Source organism: Sardina pilchardus, chromosome 5, assembly GCF_963854185.1.
Source record: "Sardina pilchardus chromosome 5, fSarPil1.1, whole genome shotgun sequence".
In the NCBI taxonomy this organism is placed as follows: domain Eukaryota; kingdom Metazoa; phylum Chordata; class Actinopteri; order Clupeiformes; family Clupeidae; genus Sardina; species Sardina pilchardus.
Window position 1 is genome coordinate 8,799,812 of NC_084998.1, and position 19,790 is coordinate 8,819,601.

The window sequence follows — 19,790 nt, forward strand, 5'->3', positions numbered from 1 at the left end:
ATGGTACTTCAGTTGTTTATTAAAATGAAATGCACTGAAGAATATTGTGGTTACTTACCACTAAATAGCACAATCTTCAGTTCAAGATAATAAAGTTATGTCTGTGTCCGCAAACCCTCATTTATGATTAAAAGGCAATGTCATATAACACATTAATATGGCTTTCCCTACGTCACTGAATACAATCTACAGCTTTGACACATAAACATGGCCTCTGCTCTCTCCAGCTGGTGGTGTCGTTGGAGGAAGTGGAGGAGGAGGGTCTCCTGGTGTCCTGGACCTTCTCCCAGCCACCTCACCTGTCAGTCAACGTGTCCTCCATGCGGATCCAGAGAGAGGTGAGAGAGGGCGCGCTGCTCCGCGTCAGGCACCTTTGCTCTTAAAGCACACTCCCCTGCGGCCATTCCCCCGCCAGGCCTCCTCCTTCAGTACACATGCTGTAAATGTCATTGTATACCCATCAAACATGGAGCAGAACTCTCACTCTGTCTCAGAGGTGCCAGACTGGCCTGCCTTGCTGGCCTGTATGCCAAGATTTCCGTAGACATAGTGAAATTTCCCTCGAAGTTGACAGCACAACACTATGTGGATAACACTGATATGCTGGCAGGCTGGTTGTGCAGCAGTGCGGTCTCCCATGTTTGATCTCCCCTGTGTGTGTGGTGTAGGACTCTGACCCGGAGGTGGACCTGGACATGATCAGGGACCTGGTGGAGGATACCCTGTACAGCACACAGCCCGCCATGATTCTCAACCTGAGGGCGTGTGTCTCCAGCCCAGCGGTGAGAGCGCCCCCTACTGCTGACCCCAATTGAAATTTTTTTTATGGGTTATATTGCACTCTATTTATAAAATGTATTCATAATCTATTAACACTTTAATGGAACTATTGGATGTTTTACTAGATTCAATGATTCTTTTAACTCACTGCTGGTGTCTCTTAAACACAGTTCCCCAGAGATAAGCTGATGCCTGGACCCAACTCTCTGTCTCTGGGACCACCAGCAACGCCCAGACTCTTGGTTCGCCAGCTCAAAGCAACCGGCGTCAGAAAAGGTTGGTGTGAGTGTGAGCTCTCCGCTAAAGCCCACTGATGGGAAACAGACAGCAGGTTGCACTGATAGGAACTAGAATCTGCTGATTATACGCACTCACAGCTCACAGAGCCTACGCCAAGTGCAGTGTTGACTGCGTAATAAACGTCAATCATGACACAGGTCAAGGACTTGTTGTTGGATATGTTGTGTGTTGTTAGCTGCTGTTCGCACAGTATAATAAACCGTAAGGGTGAGACACGGCTTGTTTTTATATTTCCAGTGGAGTCGTCGTGCTTAGGGGAGCTGTGCTGTTCCCTGTGCTTGGACGCGCCAGTCCTGGAGAAAAGGACCCGTTTCCTGACCCCATCGTCCAGCAGTGGAGCCACGCTGGACTGGAGTGAAGACATCATCCTGTAAGCAAACTTAGTGTCTTTGCTTCTTTAAATGGTAAACGTGCTGTTAAGAATGAGGCAACCATTTTGTGTGCTCTGAGGTTTTTCAACAAGTAGATCCTCCACCATGATATCCTGCATCAGCAAGACCCAGGGCCTATTCGTTCTCTTAAACTGTGTTGCCCAGTGTTATAGCCTCGCACTTGAAAAAATCACACTCTCTCGTTGTGCATATCATGCGTGTAGAACCATTGCCTCATATTCTGGAAGGGCCTGGTATGGTTCAGCAGCCCAATATAACGCTTTTTACTGCTTTTACCAGGGACCTGCGCCCAGATACCAAAGAGCTCCAAATAAGACTTCTGGATCGAAACAGCAAGGGAGAATGTGAGTCATCTCCGATAATGGAATACGTTGATTTCCCCCGTACGCACAGCAGCTTTTCCTGTCGTCTTGTTTTGAAAAAATGCTGCAAAGTAAAAACAAAAAAACTGTCCTCTGGAGGCTGTTCTGTGATTATGAGAGGCTTATGTAACTCCTGGTGTTTTGTGCTACGTGGTTGAGCCGTTATTTGTGTGTTTTTCGGGTGTTTGCTTGTTGTCAGACTTCTCCCTCGGTCAGACCTCGCTGCTGCTGGACGTGTCCAGCAGAAGTCCCTCAGGCCAGCATGTCCTCTCCATCAGTCCTGGCCATGGGCTCTCGTCACCGGCCTCCGTCACCGTAGAGGTAAGGGCAGGCATTTCACACAAGCACAGGAGGAAAGGGAAGGCTACCACAACAGTACGTAGAAGCCCAACATTCATTTAATAGAGATGGCCACTACTACCCTGGGAATCCAGAGTTCTCGCGAGAGCACAATTTGAATTGCGCAAGATACCGCAAGATACTCTGGCCACGAGCAATAATGCACGTTACATTTACCCCAACTATCGGGGGTAACCAAAAAAGGTGTGGGCGAGCTAAACTGATGACAACAGCGCTACAACTTTCGTTTTTGGTCGTAGTGATCGAAGTCCAGAATCAGAGTAAACATTGGTCGTAGTGTTATCCAATTGCGTGCAGCGAGATTTTCAAATGCATGCTTGGTGCCGCCCCATTATTCGTGGCCAGACTAATCTGAAAGATTCCAGGGTCTGGTTTACTACCAGGCTAGGCCACTACATGAGTGGTAGCCAAATATTTTCTAAACCACAGGATTTACTTGGGTTTATGTCGATAAAGAATATGTCTGAAAGTGGACAGCTTAACTTTTTAAAGAGGAATAATGCAGGATTGGCGATTTCATCTCTGGTTTCAGTTTCGTTTTTCGCTTTCGCTCGTTTTATATTTCTCTGCAGAGCTTCCCCGACAGCTTTAGCGTGTATATTTATACATATATAGGCTATATATAAATATATAAATTGCAAGCGTGGTTCTTCTTGTTCCTTTCGCGTCTCTGACTTCCAGATGTAAACAGCAGACGATCGTTTATCAGAAAGTTGCAAGGTTGTAATAGCGGATAGGGACACTAGGGGCGGGAGGAAATGTGACTGTTTTCGATAAAACTGGTCAGTCAAGCAAAACAACGATTTCTAAGCGATTTTATGACTATGAAAAAGTTGCATAGGGTCTCTTTAATGTGTTTTGTAACTGTCTGTGCGACTTCCTCTGCAGTTGCAGTACCTGGAAGCAGCTGGTTCTAATGCCACGCCACTGCGCTTGTCACACACCCCCACCAAAAAGGTGGATGTGGACCGTACCATCATGCCGGATGGAACCATCGTCACCACGGTGACCACCATTCAGACAAGACCAAAGTTGGACCGCAAACTCGGTGAGGCATTCAGTTGAGCATTTTTTTGTTTTTGTTCTAAATATGCAGTACACTTGAGTAGTGTGAAATCCTACTGTAGAACATTATCTATATCAATATGGGATGGTCTCATTGCTTCTATTAATACTGTAGTATAATCAGCAACACACAACACAAAAGCGCCTTCTTTAAACCAGTGAATGAAAGAGTGTTCCCGTGAACTGGCCCACTCCATCTTGCACTCTAGTCACGTTCTCTACAGCACCCAGCTGTCACACTGAAATACTGCTGTAATAAATCCTGTCTCCTACCCCCCAAAAAGGAGACTCCCCGTCGAGATCTCCGTCCAAGGTGGAGGTGACGGAGAAGAGGCCAACCGTGCTGATGGATGTCCCAGGAGCCAGCGTCAGCTCCACACCAAGTAGTAAGTCCTGGCAAACAAGTGCTCTTGTCATAGCATTCGTATGGAGCTGGGCATTTGGAATATCAAAGAAGCTGGTCATTTTGTCATTTCATTTCATTGTCTACTTTCAGAGTATACAATGCATTCCATTCATTTTACATTACATTACATTGCATTTGGCTGACGCTCTTTTAACCAAAGCGACTTACAAAGCGACTAATTTGATTCTGTGTGTGTGTGTGTGTGTGCCTGTGTGCCTGTGTGACTGTGTGTGTGCCTACGTGTCTGTATGTGTGTGTGTGTGTGTGTGTGTGTGTGTGTGTGTGTCTAAGCTGAGAGTTCCCTGTCTAACGGGCTGGATCCCGTAGCTGAGACAGCTATTCGGCAGCTGACTGAGTCATCAACCAAAGTGGCAAAGAAGACCCCCACTAAAAGGAGCACGCTTATTATCTCTGGAGTCTCCAAGGTTGGTGTCAGCAAGATCCACTGACACGCCGCAGCAGTGCTAGGCAATCCACAGTGATTTATGTCTGTTAGATTAGCTGCAGGATTGAATTAAACCGCTATGAAAGTAGTATATGAATTCATTACTAAGTAGACAGTACATACCCAGTGAATGGACAAAATCGGTATGTTTTTTTTAATGTTATTTGTAAATAAGTTTTTTAAAGTGTAGTATGTTGTATGTGTAGTATGTAGTATTTCCTTTCAGTGCCATAACACAATCTGAATGGAGACTACTGTTGAGTGAAACTTCTTAGCAGACGTGATCTAATTAGGATAGTTCCCGTAGTCAGTGGGGTAATCATCATCAGATTAGAGATGAGATCTACATACCGTAGAGGAATGACTGGGGAACGGATGTTGGCCAGCAATTAAAAGTGGGAACTGGACTGGGCCGTTGAGAACCCCTTCAAGCCAAGCGACAGCTCATTAGCATCAGAAGGAGAAGTCCAAATGTAAACAGGACAAATGGCCAATCAGCCCCGCTGATGGCTCTAGTCAGGAAGTCATTGAGCAGGAAATTGGAGAGGCAGGATTGATTTCGTCCTCGGCCCCATATGACTCAGGAGAGCTCCGTTAGTCCGTGAAGGATGGAGTGCTATATTCAAACCGTCAGCAAGAAAAAAAAAACAGAGCTGGAATGAGCACAGTGATGATGTCCTGCCCTATCACACGATACCTCCAGCAGCAGTCCTCTGAACTAATTAACTCCTTCAAGTAAAGTCTGAAAGCACCATCTCTTTTTTTTGATTGGCAAGATTCATACTTATACCTATATAGCCACAGAGTTACAGCTTTCAGTACAGACAAAATTCAGTTTTGAGATATTCTATTTCTAATTTAAAACCATTACCAGGCAGGTGATGCAGGACTAATTTAGTATAAAAGCTGACTTTATTTACCAACTAATTCAATGTAAAATATAAAAAAGTACAAAGTATCATTTGAATATTAATTTACAATATCTACCGTTAGAATGAAAAGACTGGTTAAGTGTTGAGTAGTGCCATTGTCTTCTTAATTCACACAGGGCAGCCCATATCATCCTAATGTTTTGTGTAATACAACAGAGTACTGTCTTGTTTTTCCTCAGGTCCCCATCTCTGAGGATGACTGTGCGTTGTCTGTGGGCTACGCTGCAGCCATGGACGCTGCCCTGCAGGGGGAGCACTCTCCCGGCGGCGGCCACAACCACTCTGGGGCGACCACCCCCCATCCGGACGCGGACGAGACCACGCCGTCGGACGTGTCGGAGCGGCCGTCGGTGGACGACGTGGAGTCGGAGACCGGCTCTACGGGAGCCCTGGAGACGCGGAGCCTCAAAGACCACAAAGGTGAGTGAGTCAACACAACCCTTTTGTTCGCGACTCTCTGTGACGACATCTAATGTGCACATTGACGCTTTGCATGGCCGCCGTCATCGCCATTCAGTATGTGTGAATGTGTCTGTGAGTGGGTAAACTGTGAGGCTTTATCGGAGAAGTGCATTGAAGTCTCTGCAGGATAGAGTAATCTGCATAAATGCAGTCCATTTACCATTTAACCATTCATCAAATCTACTCTCATCCATTCAGACACACCTGCTTCCAGCTTCCTGCTGATGAATACACCCTACTGTTAGCAGTGCTTAAGTTTCACCAGATGGGGGCAGAAAGCTTTGTAACTGACAGCTCAACTGCATTATTATACAACAGTTAGGTGCGGTAGATTTGTTCGTTTCTGATTGGATGAGAGGCATTTCATGAATGGCCAGATAGGAGATGCCAAGACTAAGATTGAATTATTTTTTGGGGGGACAGAGGAAGAATAGTCAAAAATAAAGATACACAATTGAAAACACAATTTGATGTCTTTGAACTCGATTAGTTGGTAGAAAAACTGTTGTATAAAAGCAATATGACATGAGTGAGAGTGGCTCTGATATGGCCATGGCTGTGACTACCAGGGGCACTTGACCTCCTGCTACGTGCCTATGGCTATGAGTCACAACCATGGCTATATCTGCAACCAAAAAAAAATACTTTGACAATCTGCACACTTCTTGAATCTTTAATTTTTTGTGTTTTACGTTTTGCCTTGAGCAAAAATAACAGAATAGAACACACAAAAAAGTGAAGATTCACAAAGTGCGCAGACTTTTTCAGTAGTTATGGACAGTTTTTTTGTCCTGCACTTGAGATGTGCACAATTTACCTCCTGTAGCTGATATCTGCAATGGAAGCCACTCTCACTCGTGCCATATTGCTTCAGTGAAACGTACAGCTGTGCACATCTGTAACGTCTGTAAATGCAGTCGTGTATTGTGCATCTATCCCCTCTATCCCAGTGGGCTTCCTCCGCAGCGGCACCAAGCTCCTGTTCCGCCGCAGGAACCGCCAGAAGGACCCGAGCTTCAGCCAGTCCCACGAGGACGTGTCCAACCTGGGCAACGACTCGGCCTCCTCCAGCTCCGCCAGCGTGCGGAAGAAGTCCGGGAGCTTCTCGCGCCGCCTCATCAAACGCTTCTCCTTCCGCTCGTCCAACAAGTCAAAGGGCAAGTCCAGCGCCACCAATGGAGGGGCCAGCGTGGCCGATAACTGAGGAATCTTGCCACCCCCCCCCCCCCCCCCTCGGATGATGAAGGGGACCCCGGATAATGAAGGGGACACCGGCAAACGCTGCTCGAGAGGGAGTCTCACTGTTGTTGGGGAAAAAGGGAAGCGTGGGTTTCTATAGGCTCAGACACCGGAGAGAAAGGAAAACACGATGTCACATGATGTCACGTGTGCCCACCTAACGTGGTCTTCAGAAGGAGCAAGGACACGTTTTCAAGATTTCCTTTCCTCCATTTTGGACTGCCTTTATATATATATAGATATATATAGAAATATATGGGGAAAAAAAAGAAATGTGACTGGTTGCCTTTTAGGATAGCCCACCTGCAATTTCACAGTCCCTCTGTTAATCGAACATCATACAATGTTGAGGAAGCGAATGGTGTCTGAGAGACCTATTGATTGTTGTGTCCAGTTTATTGAGATGACAAACTGTCTATGGGAGGTAACCGCAACAATGTTGGGAAAACTTTTGTGGACACGAGTGGTTAAACTAGTGTACAGTCTGCTAAGCACAAGGGAGAAACAGAATGACTTGAGAATGATTTACCACCTCCTGTGTATGTTTGTTTTTATTTATTGGAGAAATTGCACTTTGGACTTTTGAATTGTTTACAATGCTAGAGAGCTTCTAGATTTTATGATTTTGTATTGTTTACTATCGCAAAACACTAAATTATTACCCATGTTGTCTACCAAATCTTCGGTTTCCAACCCCAGTGTGTGTTTGACGGTAGATTTCATTAGATATTCTACTGAACAAATATCCAGCCTTTGAATGAACTAAAAATTATATTGCTGGTTTTCTTTGTGGCTTATGAACACTTTCTTGGATAATGTTGTTTCTGTTTGTCAAAAGAGAACACAAGTACATACAAATCCCTTATATGTTTGTGTGTTTGTATTTAGGTTGTAAAGAAATTGGTTAGAATTCAAAGGGAAGTATTTAAGTATAAATAGGTATGAAGTATATATATATATATTCTTAAATATTTTTATTTATATAAATAAGACCACCATTAAATCATCTTGTCGATTTGGAACGAACATTTGGGGGTGATATAAATCTGGACATACTCCCAAATCAATGGAAACTGTTGTTGTTGTTGTTTTCATTTACCTCAGGTGAAATATTTTAATGAATGTTATAGTAGCCATGTTGATGTTTTTTTTTTTTTTACTTTTAAAAATATCCATACTTCACAATTCACAGGTTTTAAATTTCCCATTGCCATTGACCATCATATCGCAATAATCCTGTTTCCAGTGCATGCATGACACAGCTCTTCCCCAACGTGTACATAAATTAATTTGAGAAAAAAATATTGTCTTGCTATATTTGGGATGGGGTCATTTTTCTTTGTAAGACTGAGTGGAGAGACAGTAACAAAAGGTTCTCAACTTACAGTTGTTAGAACTCGTTGGTCCTCTTGCAATTGTCCCTCCCCATCCACACCTACTCTGATGCAGGTATTCCACTGTTTTACTTACAGCCTGTGTTGGGTTGCGTGCTCTACTTGTCAGAGAAAGTGCAGATGATCACACTGCACATGTTCACGGGTGAATCAAATCAGGTTTTGCATGGCTACTGTGCTTGGATTCAAATATCTAGCATAGACATTTTGCTCTTCAAAAATGTTCTGCTTGTAACTTAAAAGATGGAAAGCTAATTTATAAATAGCCCTCTAAAATAGTTCATGCTCTGAATGTTAGTGAAAAAGGCCAAAACATACTGAGAAGAGCTATTGCCCAGCTGTAAATGTTAATACTTTATATTACAATGTGGTAATTTTGATGTTTAATTTATGGAAAATAAATTATTTTTTAAAAACTCATCATACGGTGCATATGCAAAGATACACCTTGTCTTGCCTCTGTGTGGGCCTGTACTTGTTAACTCGTATACTGTGTTTCACTACTGTCCAAACGTTTAGTTATTGGTATACTTTGACACAGGATACACACACTGAAGCACTTGCCATGCAAATTCTGTGGCCACGATACCAGTCCTACCCCTGGTGGCCTAATTTGTGCAGAGATGCCTAAGACAGAAACAAGTTGGGACAATACCAAGGGTAGGCCTATTTGAAGGATGAAATCCTGTTTTTTCAGACCCACAAGTATGGACATGTGATTTGAAATCTTGACAATTCTAGATATTTTGCTCATATAAATACACAAACATAGTTGACATCAAAAACACCAACAAGCACAGGACAATCTTTTTGAAAAAGCAAGCACCCAAAGCAACAGAATGACTAAAACAGAGACACTTATGCCTTAAAAGGGCAAGACTAAAACCATTGTAATTGGAGGGGCAGAAACCAATCAACACGGCTTCTACAAGAATCTGCAATATGTTTTACATCCACCAGGAGGAGGTATTACATCGCAGTGTTGGGAGCAGTGTTTAAAGATCTATGATGCTCTATCTATTTACGGCTCTGGCAGTGTTTGAACTCAAGAGAGTCATGTGAAGTGAGAATCCAGCTGCCTATCACCATAAGAATTTCCTTAACACAAGAATATCAGAGAGTAGCCTAGCTGGTAATCTCATTTTAATGTAGCCTGAGTTCACCAGCAACCGCCTGTAGGTACTAGATAGATTATGCAGAGCTGAATCAATGAAATTATTCTGTTTTCTGTTATTGTAAATTATTGTAAATAAGCCTACTTGTTCATGCTATATCTCCACAAATAAAATACGAAGATAGGCAGGCAACACATTCCTAGTTAGTTTGTAGTAGACTCTGGTAAATAAAACTAAAAAACGTTGCTTTGAATTTTTTGAGGGAAGGAGTTCCATTGGTTTAAATTTAGCGCTCAAATTGATTGACCACAGTCTAATCCAATCATTGTCGTCCTTCGTGCTGTTGTGGTGTTATGATTAGTCCGAGTGTATTAATGAACTTTCTCTGAAGCCAATGAGGGATGTTCACTGGGGCGTACATATTTTTCCGAGGACCAATCGAAGTTCACTATCCCTACCTTCGGAATTTCAGGCGGGCCTAAAAGATCTCTATAAATACATCAGTGCACTTCTTCCGGGTAACACAGAGACCAGCACCCCAGGAACAAACCTAAGGCCACTAAGACTTGAATAACTTTGAAGATGTCTGGAAGAGGCAAAACCGGAGGAAAGGCCCGCGCCAAGGCGAAGACGAGGAGTTCCCGCGCTGGACTGCAGTTCCCCGTCGGTCGTGTTCACCGTCTGCTGAGGAAGGGGAATTATGCTGAACGTGTTGGTGCCGGTGCTCCCGTCTACCTTGCTGCTGTCCTCGAATACCTCACCGCTGAGATTCTCGAGTTGGCTGGAAACGCTGCCAGGGACAACAAGAAAACCCGTATCATCCCCCGTCATTTACAGCTGGCTGTGAGAAACGACGAGGAGTTGAACAAGTTGCTCGGCGGCGTGACCATTGCACAGGGCGGCGTGCTCCCCAACATTCAAGCTGTGCTGCTTCCCAAGAAAACTGGACAGGCTGCCCCAAGCTCAGGGAAGGCTGGCAAGAAGGGTGCTTCTCAGTCTCAAGAATATTAGATGGCGTGGCCTGACTCTGGACTGAATCCTAAAAGGCCTGCTTAGTGCCTGATCATGTTTCTCTGTTTCTTGTTGCTTTTGTGTTCGTGATGGCGCTTTTATATTCTGTGAACATTAAACACGCGAGGTTTTTTAAGAATCTGTGTGTGCATGATTCTTATTTTCCTTGGTGGGCGACCACACATGGCGCCCTTTCTAGCTCCAATAGATGCATGCAGGTTGAACAAAACTATTGCCAGGCAAGTCGAGGTCTCCAATTCTTAAGATAATTTGTTCATGAGCCTGGATCTACTGTTGTGCACCAGGAGAGTGGGGGTTGAGCAAAACTGGCATTTCACCTCTTGCTTGCTAACCTGTGCTAAACGAGCAAGCTTACTTGTTTTCTTGGGAATGCTAGGAGGCTACTACTAAGGGTCGAGTGGGGGGCGGGGCGGGTGACCCGCAACTCCTGGTTCGGTATCTCAAGTCATTTTACAAAGTGATTTTAATATGCATGCAGCGGTCCTAGATCCTTCATTATATTTGTTCATTAATCATTACCTTTAATGTCAATGTATCCTCGTTGAAAGTGGGTAATACAATGTAAGGCAAATAACTCCAAAAGCACTCGGGGGCAACCATTCAACGTTAAAGTAAAAAAAAAGTCAAAAACAGACATTATTCCTATAGGATACAAAATGTAATTGGTTTCAGAATAATTCTGAAGCTAACTTGTCACTACAATAAATCAAGACCAGTTTTATCTTCTATTAACCTTGTTTTATTTAAAAATTTTACATAGGGTTATCCATGTAAGCACATATATTATGGTTTAAGGCTGTTGATCATGAAAGGCACATGAACAGTATGTAAATGCAGCGCTAAAATAATATTGCCCTGATTTTTGTTACTGCCTCACATTTACATATATACAACGGTACACCCCATTGACAATATTCCAAGAATACAGCCATCACATCTTAAAAGTCATAAATAAGACCCTAAAATACCGTAAACTAGCTATCATTTTTTTCCACAATTTAAAAAAATAGTTTGACAGTCATGTGTAGTCAGTCAGTCAGAATGTCTATGAAGCAGGCTTTTCTCCTCATTCAAAATCGACAAAAGAATGATATGACCGTTTGGGTTTAAATGACATCAATAAATTATTTTTTAAAGACTTGCTCTCCACAATATGTTTTTGATACATTTCTTGTTACACACATGGGGACAAAACATGCTTGCGTGATATTTCCTGCCGTGTGCCAAAGTGGTTGATTTACCAAAAATGAAATTCAGTGTTGACTATAGGTTAAAGCTTGGAAGGTACTGAGTTGTGACTGTTATCTCTACCTACTACAACTACCGACTTCATCATCTGCAATTCTTTCTCCTTTCAAAAGATCGAATTTACACTCTATATTTATAACTGAGAACTGCCGCAAATAAGTCGTTGGTAGGTGTAGAGGAGACCAACATATGGCCAGAAGACAGAATCTCCTGACAGCACAGGTGGACGACTCATCGAGCGTCGTTGAGCTGCCGCGCAGTGGTCAGAATGTCCTTTGCTCCTTTGCTCAGCAGAAGATCTGCCAGGTCCACTCCAAGCTTCTCAGCAGCGCCCATGGAGAACTCGGGTATGTTACAAGCAGTGACCCCAACATGGGAACAGTCGTCCGCAGACTGGACCACCTGATTTAAAATGAAAGGAGTTTTAAAATCTTCAATTCCATACTCAACATGCCCTCTGTTAGAAGAACATTACGTGTTTCAGCAAACTGAAATGAGAGATATGACAAAGTAGGGAAAAAGTGCATTGGTGAAGTTCAATCCTTGCATTAGATATAGGTATCTAACCTCATTGTTTGGGAGCACACTAGTCTGCATGGTCTCCTTCAAGCTGTCTGAACCATCCAGACTGAACACTGCTCCTGTTAGATAAAGCTGACAAAACACAGGACATGAATCACTCTTCCTCGTGTTGCCTACTCAGTGAGTCTAACATGAAACAGTTATATGTTATATGTATTATTATTATTATATCTACTATATGACATAATGATTACCAGGGAGTCTTTCAATTCAGTGTGGACAGCGACTGGTACACTGCAGCCACCCTCCTGATGCAACAAAGATCAAAGTCAAAAGATGGAGAGGATGTATAGCATCTGTATGTCTTACAAGTTGGCGGCTAGATACAATTTCAGCCTGTTCATATGCACGTATCAACTTGCCAGCTGTCGAAGAAAAGCCCTCTCTGCAACACAGCGTAGCACCGTGTCGTGATGGTGGAGAATAGACACCATGTTTAGTATGTCTCGGTCTCGGGCACGAACCTCCACCGCCAAAGCTCCCTGGGATAAGCAGGTTACCAGGTTAACAGGATACCTTCAATTACACCATGGTAGGACCTACATGGCTTTTCTGTTGACATCTGTTGCTGACTAACCCTCATACACAACCATGCCAAAAACACATCAGAGGATAGATGTCAGAGGTCCACTATGCACTATTACAAGATTAAAGAGTCTGTTGTTTGTGTTCTGACTTGACTGTGCAAGCAAATTGTTTTTCCTTATTTATGCCCATGCACCAAACTCATTCAGACATGTACATTGCATTTCATGCACTCATTACAGTAACGGTTAACACAGCTGAATTCACAGGTGCTTCCTTTAAACGGAAAACACTGCCAGTTTAATCCCTCCTACATAAAGAACAGATTAGCAGTGCTGCGTGAAAACAAAGACTGAGCCAAAACAACTCCGCACACACTAAGAAAAAACACAAACAGGGAGATCACTCACCTGACCCACAGCATACATACAGTCAGAGGGCTCAAGGATCTGGTAGGAATCAGGACAAACACAAAGGAAATGTGGGATCTGTTTACATGCAATATTCCAATACAACATACTATATACAAATCAGAGAGTCAATAATATGCCTGTTCCAATTATCATAGCATCAACTTATTACCTCCGCCAAGGAGGTTATGTTTTCATCGGGGACCAGCGTTTGTTTGTTTGTTTGTTTGTTTGTTTGTTTGTTTGTCTGTCTGTTTGTTAGCAAGATAACTCAAAAAGTAATGGGTGGATTTCCATGAAATTTTCAGGGAAGGTCAGAAATGACCAAAGGAAGACACGATTAAATTTTGTCGTTTATGCCGTTTAAGTGTTTCGCTTAGTGGTGTAATGGCATGGTATGGCCACGTGGTGGCGATCTGAATATAGGTTCAAGTGTATGACAACCTAGAAAGAACAATACAGGCGGATGTCTGCGCTCTCTGAGTGCTTTTCTAGTTTTTTTTTTAATGTGACCGTCTCAACATGCACTGTAAATATGCCACACACGAGGTAACGCTAATGAACATAAGCAAGGCTCTAAGCACTAACATGGGTAGCTCTGTGCGATGTCTGGCTGTGTCCACACAATGGCATGGGAGTCCCGTGTATAAATGGCGTCTTTCACAGCAAGACCTTTTCTGTGACAATTCAAAATGATTTCGGGCAGACCTCCTGTACAGAAACCACTGTCTACTCTATGGTATACTGCTCCGCTCACAACGGAAATTTGATTGTTTTCCTCCTTGTAGAACAATGAGAACTGAGCTTAGTGTGACTGGTTTTATGTTATGACTAACACATAAAGAATGACTTCATTCAGTAATTAGTTACTCAACTCTTTTCTGCATGACTGCAGTCTGCATTGTGTCAATGAAACGAGGAAATATAGATATCCCCGCCTATTCTCATTGTTAGTGCTACGTGAAGCCATTGGCTGTGCTTGTTGCTCTGTGGGATTACGGCCCCAGGTGTGTCTGCAGCCATCCCATACCTGGCTGACGCGACTCTCCCAGCCCATCCTCTTGAGTCCTGCAGCAGCGAGGATGATTGCTGCATAGTCCTCCTTCTCATCCAGCTTCTTCAGTCGAGTGTTGAGGTTACCTCTCTAAGTACCATGTTAAGGAAAAAACTAAGAGGCATATCGACACACAGCGTGTTGTGTTGTGTTCAGACAGAAAAAGAAGTGACTATGTCAAGCGCACTGACACAAATACTTTATGTGTGAACCACAGACTTGTGCCCGCTTAAGCTTCTTCTTCATTAAGGATACAATATTCTCAAACTCCAGATGAGGGAATCTTTTCTTCAGTTGAGCAGCTCGGCGCAGGGAACTTGTGCCAATCACACTATGGAGTCAAACAAAAACAGGTCAACCCAAGCTAAAGCGAGACACAATATCCAAGTTATGTGCAGTATAAACTCTGTCTCTAAATCTAAACTGTTCAAATGTGCACCAACACATTGGAGAGCAAAACCATACATTTTAATTGCCACTTATCTAGACATCTAGATTCTAAATTATCCTGTGTCAGATTCTAATGTATAGGTTAAGGTATGCTCCTGGACCAATCAGCGGCCTAAAAAACTGTCAGGAGTTAATTTCATTCAAATGTTACTCAGCAACCGTAGGATGATATCGGTAAAATGTGCAGTGGTCTCTTAATTGATGTGTTATCCATAATTCAATGAGAAGCTTATACCTTTTGTCTGGCAACTCTTGTAGTGAACGTCCTGAGTGTTTAGGGTGAAGAACCACTGCATCATAAGGACTTTCACGTCTGAGAAAAGAACATGAACACAAACACAATGTAACCCTCCAGTTACAGCAGTATAAACGAAATCAGCATGTACTGTAGGTGCTCCACTAACTCCACTCAATGGGGAAAAAGTAAACACTCACTCTAGTACGGCTCCAATAGTGAACCCAGGGGGCAATGTAGTAGGCAGGTCTTTCAGGGAGTGTACAACAATATCGACCCTGTGGATAGAGTAATAAGTGACGTCTGGTGCCCATCATCCAGTTTTATATGTTGTTCATTACTTTGATGATACATTTGACCACTAGAGGGTGCAACTTCAGCAGAGGTCTGAACAATCTCTGTTGCTCTCTACGTTCACATTTAGCCTTTTCCCAAACACTATTAATGTTCACTAATGCTATTATTACAAAGAGCTGGTTTTACAATTGGGGCTGAATACTTACTCATTCTTTTCAAGGGCGTTCTCAAGTTCTTTGGTGAAAAGACTCTTCTCGCCAATCTAAAACACAGCCATAGCAAACTTGGGAAACTATGGGATTCTATGTACATATAACATGGTGCGCGCACACACACATACACAAACATCCATGTAGAATTTTCTTTAAGACATACAATCCTTTGTTATTCAGTACATACGAAAACTAGATTGACTGAATGTCACTGAAACATGAAAACTGTTGTACCTTTGACAAAGCCCGGTCCAGGATTTGGTCTCCAATTGTAGACATGGCAACTAGAAAGAGCAGACAGTATACATTTCAGTGGGAACAGAACTCATTGAGTCCATTTCTGACATCATCGATAATCTCACTTTGCCCAGACAGCCAAAGTGCTGTCTGTGCCACCGCACGATGATGAATACATCATTGTCTCTGTTGTCCTGAGGGAGAAAAGGCGGAAGTATAGACTCAGGGGAATAGAATCGGAGACAGCAGGAGATGGAGAGAGAAGAAAACCAGAGAGAGAGCCACTGAAGAGGGAGAGGAGGATGCGAGCCAGCCAGAGAACAGAATGAGCAGACGAGAGAGACAGAAGATTCTAGATTCTAGAAGTTCCAGAATGAGCAAAGGAGTGGAATAGATGATTCTAGAGCATCTAGAATGATCAGGTGAGTGGGACAGATCAGAGCCGTACAGATAGGGCTCTGGGACAGATGATTCTCTAGAGCTTCTAGAATGAGCAGACGAGTGGGACAGATGATTCTAGAGCTTCTCACCTATCTGCAGGTCGACATCCGGATAGAGCTCCTTGAGCTTGTCTCTAACAAAGTCAGTCTGGATCCGGGCCAACTGTAAAAATTAAAAAATAAATGACCAAACCGAACAACATATTTAACAAAGTCCTGAACATATTATTAACAATGGAGACGATACTTTCTGTTCTGAAACATCCTATGAAAGGGCTTCCTACTCTTTTTTCAGCTAACTGGGATTTAGATGTGTTAGACAAATAAGAGGATATTTATAGTGCTATTACACCGTTAGCTTGTAAGTTTCACGAGAGGTGTCATATGGCCATTCATTCTCTACACCATAACCTATGACTGTGGCTGCTTCTTGGTATCTCCGCTGACACATGAGGGACCTGCCCTAATCAGACTACTGCACCCTCAACGTCACACCCTTCTCAATTAACGTATCCTTCTTTAGCCTTCAACTGTATAAAACTGATGATTCAAAAAGATATCTGGACAATATGACTGGATTCCAACGGTATATTATCAAGTGACAAGTTAGGTGACATAGTGATACAAAAGTATCGAGATAAGAATGTGAAGTTTCAACTCATGCAACACTACTATGTGGCAGATAAATGGAATAAAAATAAGAAATGAATAAATTGTACATGCTCCATACCTGACTTTTTCTGGTTCCCATCCGGATAACACTGCCGGCCTTTCCATTTCCTTCCTAAAAACACAAGATTGTTAGTGCCAATACATTTGACCTTTTCTATTCACAATGATTAATTCAAGATATATTAACGGATAAGGGGTTACTCAAAACACACTATGCAACTGTTCAGCCTGTTTTCCATAGCTGGAGGTATTGCGGTCTAAATGTAAGCGGTGAGCTGAGCCTATTGCAGCTGCTGATGCTACTGGCGATTTGAGACAGAGAGCCCAGAGCAGGATGACTTTTCTCTCTCTCTCTCGCCCACCCTCCAGCCCACCCCACACCCTGGACACTACTGATAAACTGAGAATGCTAATTCATTCTTCGTCTGTTAATGTGACAGAGGTATGAGTGTGTGTGTGTGTGTGTGTGTGTTGAGAAGGAGGGGGAAGTGATACTATACTATGCAACAATTTCGTATTAATAGGGTTTCCACCCATTTTCACAGAATTCTGAAACCTTTTCAATGGCCTTGAATGAAATTTCCATGACTTTTCATCGCTTGTATGTACAAAATTGCTAACTTCACACCATAAAGTTAGCAAAGTTTTGGAAGAGTTATGAAATTATTATTTGGTCATCATAGCCATGTAGGTAGAATATAGCATCCATAATGTCACAGAAAGGAGAATAGATAAAGAATGGTGCAAGAGACCACACAAATCCGATCTAGCGGTTGAAGTCACACTTCATAATTATGAATCTTTTTTTAATTATTATTATCCCTGTTTAGTAAAATCACTAATGTCAGACATAGCATATCTAATGCTCCATCTAACATTGCACGCATACAGCTCTAGCCAGGGGACAAATGTCAATGGAGCACTTTGAATTTGATTTTGAAGAAAAAGGAATAGAATAGAATAGAATAGAATATATACTTTTTTGATCCCGTGAGGGAAATTCAGTTCTCTGCATTTTAACCCAATTTAACCAAATTAGTGAACACACAGTGAGGTGAATCACACAACCCAGAGCAGTGAGCTGCCTGCCCAACCAGCAGCGCTCGGGGAGCAGTGAGGGGTTAGGTGCCTTGCTCAAGGGCACTTCAGCCGTGGTGGACTGGTCGGGGATCGAACCGTCAACCCTCCGGTTACAAGCCCGATGCGCTAACCAGTACACCACGGCTGCCCCAAGGTAATCCCAGGTGACAGGTCTGGTCACATGCAGTATCGAAAGAAAGAAGCGAAGAACAGCACTCGTCAGATGTCCTTCGCTTCTTTCTTTCATGTATGTTTTACGTGGGATTCAGCACCCAGTTAAAAACTTGGATCTATTAGAAGGCGATAGTGTGAGCGCGTCTCCTCTACTTCACATGCAGTATCCCTTCTAGCTTAGCTTCTACTGGCAGTATAGCAAGACAATTTGGACAGCTTCATGAAGACAGTAGGCTCACAAACTGGGTTACAGCAAACGGGTAGTGTTGATGGGAGGGACCAGCCAAAAACCTGATTCATTAAACGTTATTTAACTGAGCTGACTGAAGCCAGTCGCAACAGTCAGCAACATTATTTGTTAGATCTTAGTTCAAATTCACATTTATCAAGTGAATCAAATTCACATGTATCATGCCACAAATTCACAGATATTATTCTTGAATTTCCCCTTGGGGATCAATAAAGTATCTATCTTCTACAAATAGACCAGGGGCACAGGACAGACTCAGACCATAAAAGCATCCAATTGCACTACCCATTGCCATCTTTTAGGAGTGTACTGTAGACTGCAGAGTGACAATTGTGGTACACAGAATAGCAACAGGAGGACCAGTCCGACAGCATTGACAATGAATGTGGCATACAGACTGGCAACAGGAGGACCAGCCCTGACAGCATTGGACGAGCCTATGGCATACATACATATAGATATAATATAACATCTCTTTATGGTGGCATGCCACTGACATATACTTTTGTCAATGGCCACCAAATTCAACACATCCACTATCACCTAAAGAAGCCTAAACTGGACTTGGACTGGACTAAACTAAACTGTGGCTCAAACCAGTGAATCATGACCATCTTCACTTCCTGCTGTGGAGATACACAGAAAAGGAATACTTCCTCCAACAGTTCTAAGAACTCCGGAAAAAAATCATGCGACCAAAATGTAGCGAAGATCCCCCCCTGTGACCCTTGTGGCAGGTCTACAGATCCTGCCTTGTCGAAACTTGTCAAAGCAAATCAAAACATAGTACAGGTAAAGGAGCTCTGGAAGTTCCCGAAGTGTACGTCTGTATGTCATCACATCTCTCGGGCTGTCCGGGTTGTCAAACGTCTTTGGCATGGTCTAATGCCAATCCGTCTTTGACGATACTGTAGCGAAATATTTTTTTGTCAAGCGCTGTAAAGGATCTGTTCTTTAGAAAAACAGTAGCTGCTAGCTGAAGTGGTCTGTTAATACACTACAGCTCACACGCACACCAGACCTCTCTAGTGAGTGTTCGATCTTACTAGTCATATGAGCACTTTGGAATGTTAATCATGGTTGTTATTAGCTATGTAACACGCTACTGTCGCTCCCACATGTGTGTCCCCTCAGCCAGAAAGCCCACCCTGATTCACCAATGGCATAGACTGTACATAATATTGTCAGAATTACCAACCAATCGCGATAGTGGATACAGCTCCCGACTTGTGCCGCTCAGTGTTCCCGAAAATTACATAGCATAGCTAACTGGCTAGCTAAATTACTTACCAAGGAATTTTGAGCTCCTTCAGGTTGTTCCATCTCTCCGCCAGACGCCAGATGATGCCGTACTACAAGGGTATCACTACCACCAAGAATTTGTTCACATAAAACTCACAGTTCGCATTAGGAAATGATTGAATGGACAACTCCGCCGGTCACCCATCATATGAAGACATCCATACTGGTGGTGGTGTGACCTACAGACTACGCGACGATTTCACTTCCGCTTGTGATGCATTTCGGGGCATGTCCTTCAACAAAGTGGTGTTGATATGCGTACAGTTTAGTTTCCAAGGCAATGCATCTATGATTTTGCGGTCAAATGTCCGAGGCCGACGGCATAACTAGAGTGCATC

General features: G+C 43.1%; 3 protein-coding genes across 5 annotated transcripts; 2 read left to right on the forward strand and 1 right to left on the reverse strand.

Moving 5' to 3' along the window:
* Positions 1 to 227: 227 nt before the first annotated feature.
* c2cd2l (c2cd2 like) lies at positions 228 to 8,557 on the forward strand (the record flags this gene model as incomplete). Of its 2 annotated transcripts, none has more annotated exon segments than XM_062536287.1 (11): positions 228 to 338; positions 669 to 782; positions 951 to 1,056; positions 1,318 to 1,450; positions 1,752 to 1,816; positions 2,034 to 2,155; positions 3,083 to 3,242; positions 3,544 to 3,645; positions 3,957 to 4,090; positions 5,222 to 5,462; positions 6,422 to 8,557. In XM_062536287.1, coding segments are annotated over 11 exon segments (1,575 nt in total), but the record flags the coding sequence as incomplete, so codon positions are not given.
* A 1,203-nt stretch (positions 8,558 to 9,760) lies between these two features.
* On the forward strand, positions 9,761 to 10,402 carry LOC134080060 (histone H2AX). The gene has a single exon (XM_062536289.1). The coding sequence runs from the start codon at positions 9,835 to 9,837 to the stop codon at positions 10,261 to 10,263; it is 429 nt and encodes a 142-aa protein (XP_062392273.1). The 5' UTR covers positions 9,761 to 9,834; the 3' UTR covers positions 10,264 to 10,402.
* Positions 10,403 to 11,018: 616 nt separating this feature from the next.
* On the reverse strand, positions 11,019 to 19,653 carry hmbsa (hydroxymethylbilane synthase a). 2 transcript variants are annotated; one of them, XM_062536290.1, is made up of 14 exons: positions 19,441 to 19,653; positions 16,705 to 16,758; positions 16,065 to 16,137; positions 15,532 to 15,581; positions 15,292 to 15,347; positions 14,989 to 15,066; positions 14,789 to 14,866; positions 14,359 to 14,434; positions 14,080 to 14,193; positions 13,050 to 13,088; positions 12,477 to 12,596; positions 12,309 to 12,362; positions 12,100 to 12,186; positions 11,019 to 11,934 (listed from the first exon to the last, which is right to left on the reverse strand). In XM_062536290.1, exons 1-14 carry the CDS (start codon positions 19,471 to 19,473, stop codon positions 11,764 to 11,766), a joined length of 1,083 nt encoding a protein of 360 aa, XP_062392274.1. In that variant the 5' UTR covers positions 19,474 to 19,653; the 3' UTR covers positions 11,019 to 11,763. The 2 variants fall into 2 exon arrangements, with proteins under 2 accessions (XP_062392274.1, XP_062392275.1); XM_062536291.1 differs by lacking the exon at positions 19,441 to 19,653 and adding an exon at positions 16,859 to 17,016.
* Positions 19,654 to 19,790: the final 137 nt, after the last annotated feature.